The sequence below is a fragment of the Gigantopelta aegis genome, chromosome 11 (genome assembly GCF_016097555.1).
Source record: "Gigantopelta aegis isolate Gae_Host chromosome 11, Gae_host_genome, whole genome shotgun sequence".
NCBI lineage: Eukaryota > Metazoa > Mollusca > Gastropoda > Neomphalida > Peltospiridae > Gigantopelta > Gigantopelta aegis.
The window spans coordinates 16,026,611-16,027,024 of record NC_054709.1 but is presented as its reverse complement, the minus strand read 5'-3'; the positions used below and the strand labels follow the sequence as shown (position 1 = coordinate 16,027,024).

Sequence of the window (414 nt, the reverse complement as noted above, 5' to 3'; positions counted from 1 at the left end):
GACCCGCCTCCAAAGAAGAGAACAGGAGGAACTGGAAGAGGAAGGAGAAGGAAGAAACCCGTGCTGGGGACGGCTCAGGAGGGGGCAAAGCTGGCGGCTCAACCGCCAGTGGCGGTCCCTTCTGCGTCGCCGCCCCCACCGAGTTCTCCGGAGAGGACGCGACAGCCATCGGCACCCGCATCCCCGGACCCGCCCTACTCGGAGTTGGACATCGCGATGTGCCAGCGGACCAGTAGGACACCACCGAAATCCACCTCCACCCCTAAAACGACGACTTCGGTGAAGCGGTCAACTTTAACGACCGCTCCCGTTGAGTCGTCACCAGGATTTGTTGCTGTGGCGGCACCAAAAAGGAAGGCGTCATCACCGACCACCCAACCAGCCAAGACCAAGCCGCCGCCGGAAGCCGTCCCC

At 63.0% G+C, this 414-nt stretch overlaps 1 protein-coding gene across 1 annotated transcript in view; it reads right to left on the bottom strand.

The window, feature by feature from the left end:
• Positions 1-212, bottom strand: part of LOC121385044 (protein lifeguard 2-like) — a 20,253-nt gene extending 20,041 nt beyond the window's left edge. Inside the window, exon 1 of the mRNA XM_041515580.1 lies at positions 199-212. Within this exon, the coding sequence (XP_041371514.1) occupies positions 199-212 (14 nt within the window). The remainder of the gene's footprint in view (positions 1-198) is intronic.
• Between the last annotated feature and the right edge of the window lie 202 nt (positions 213-414).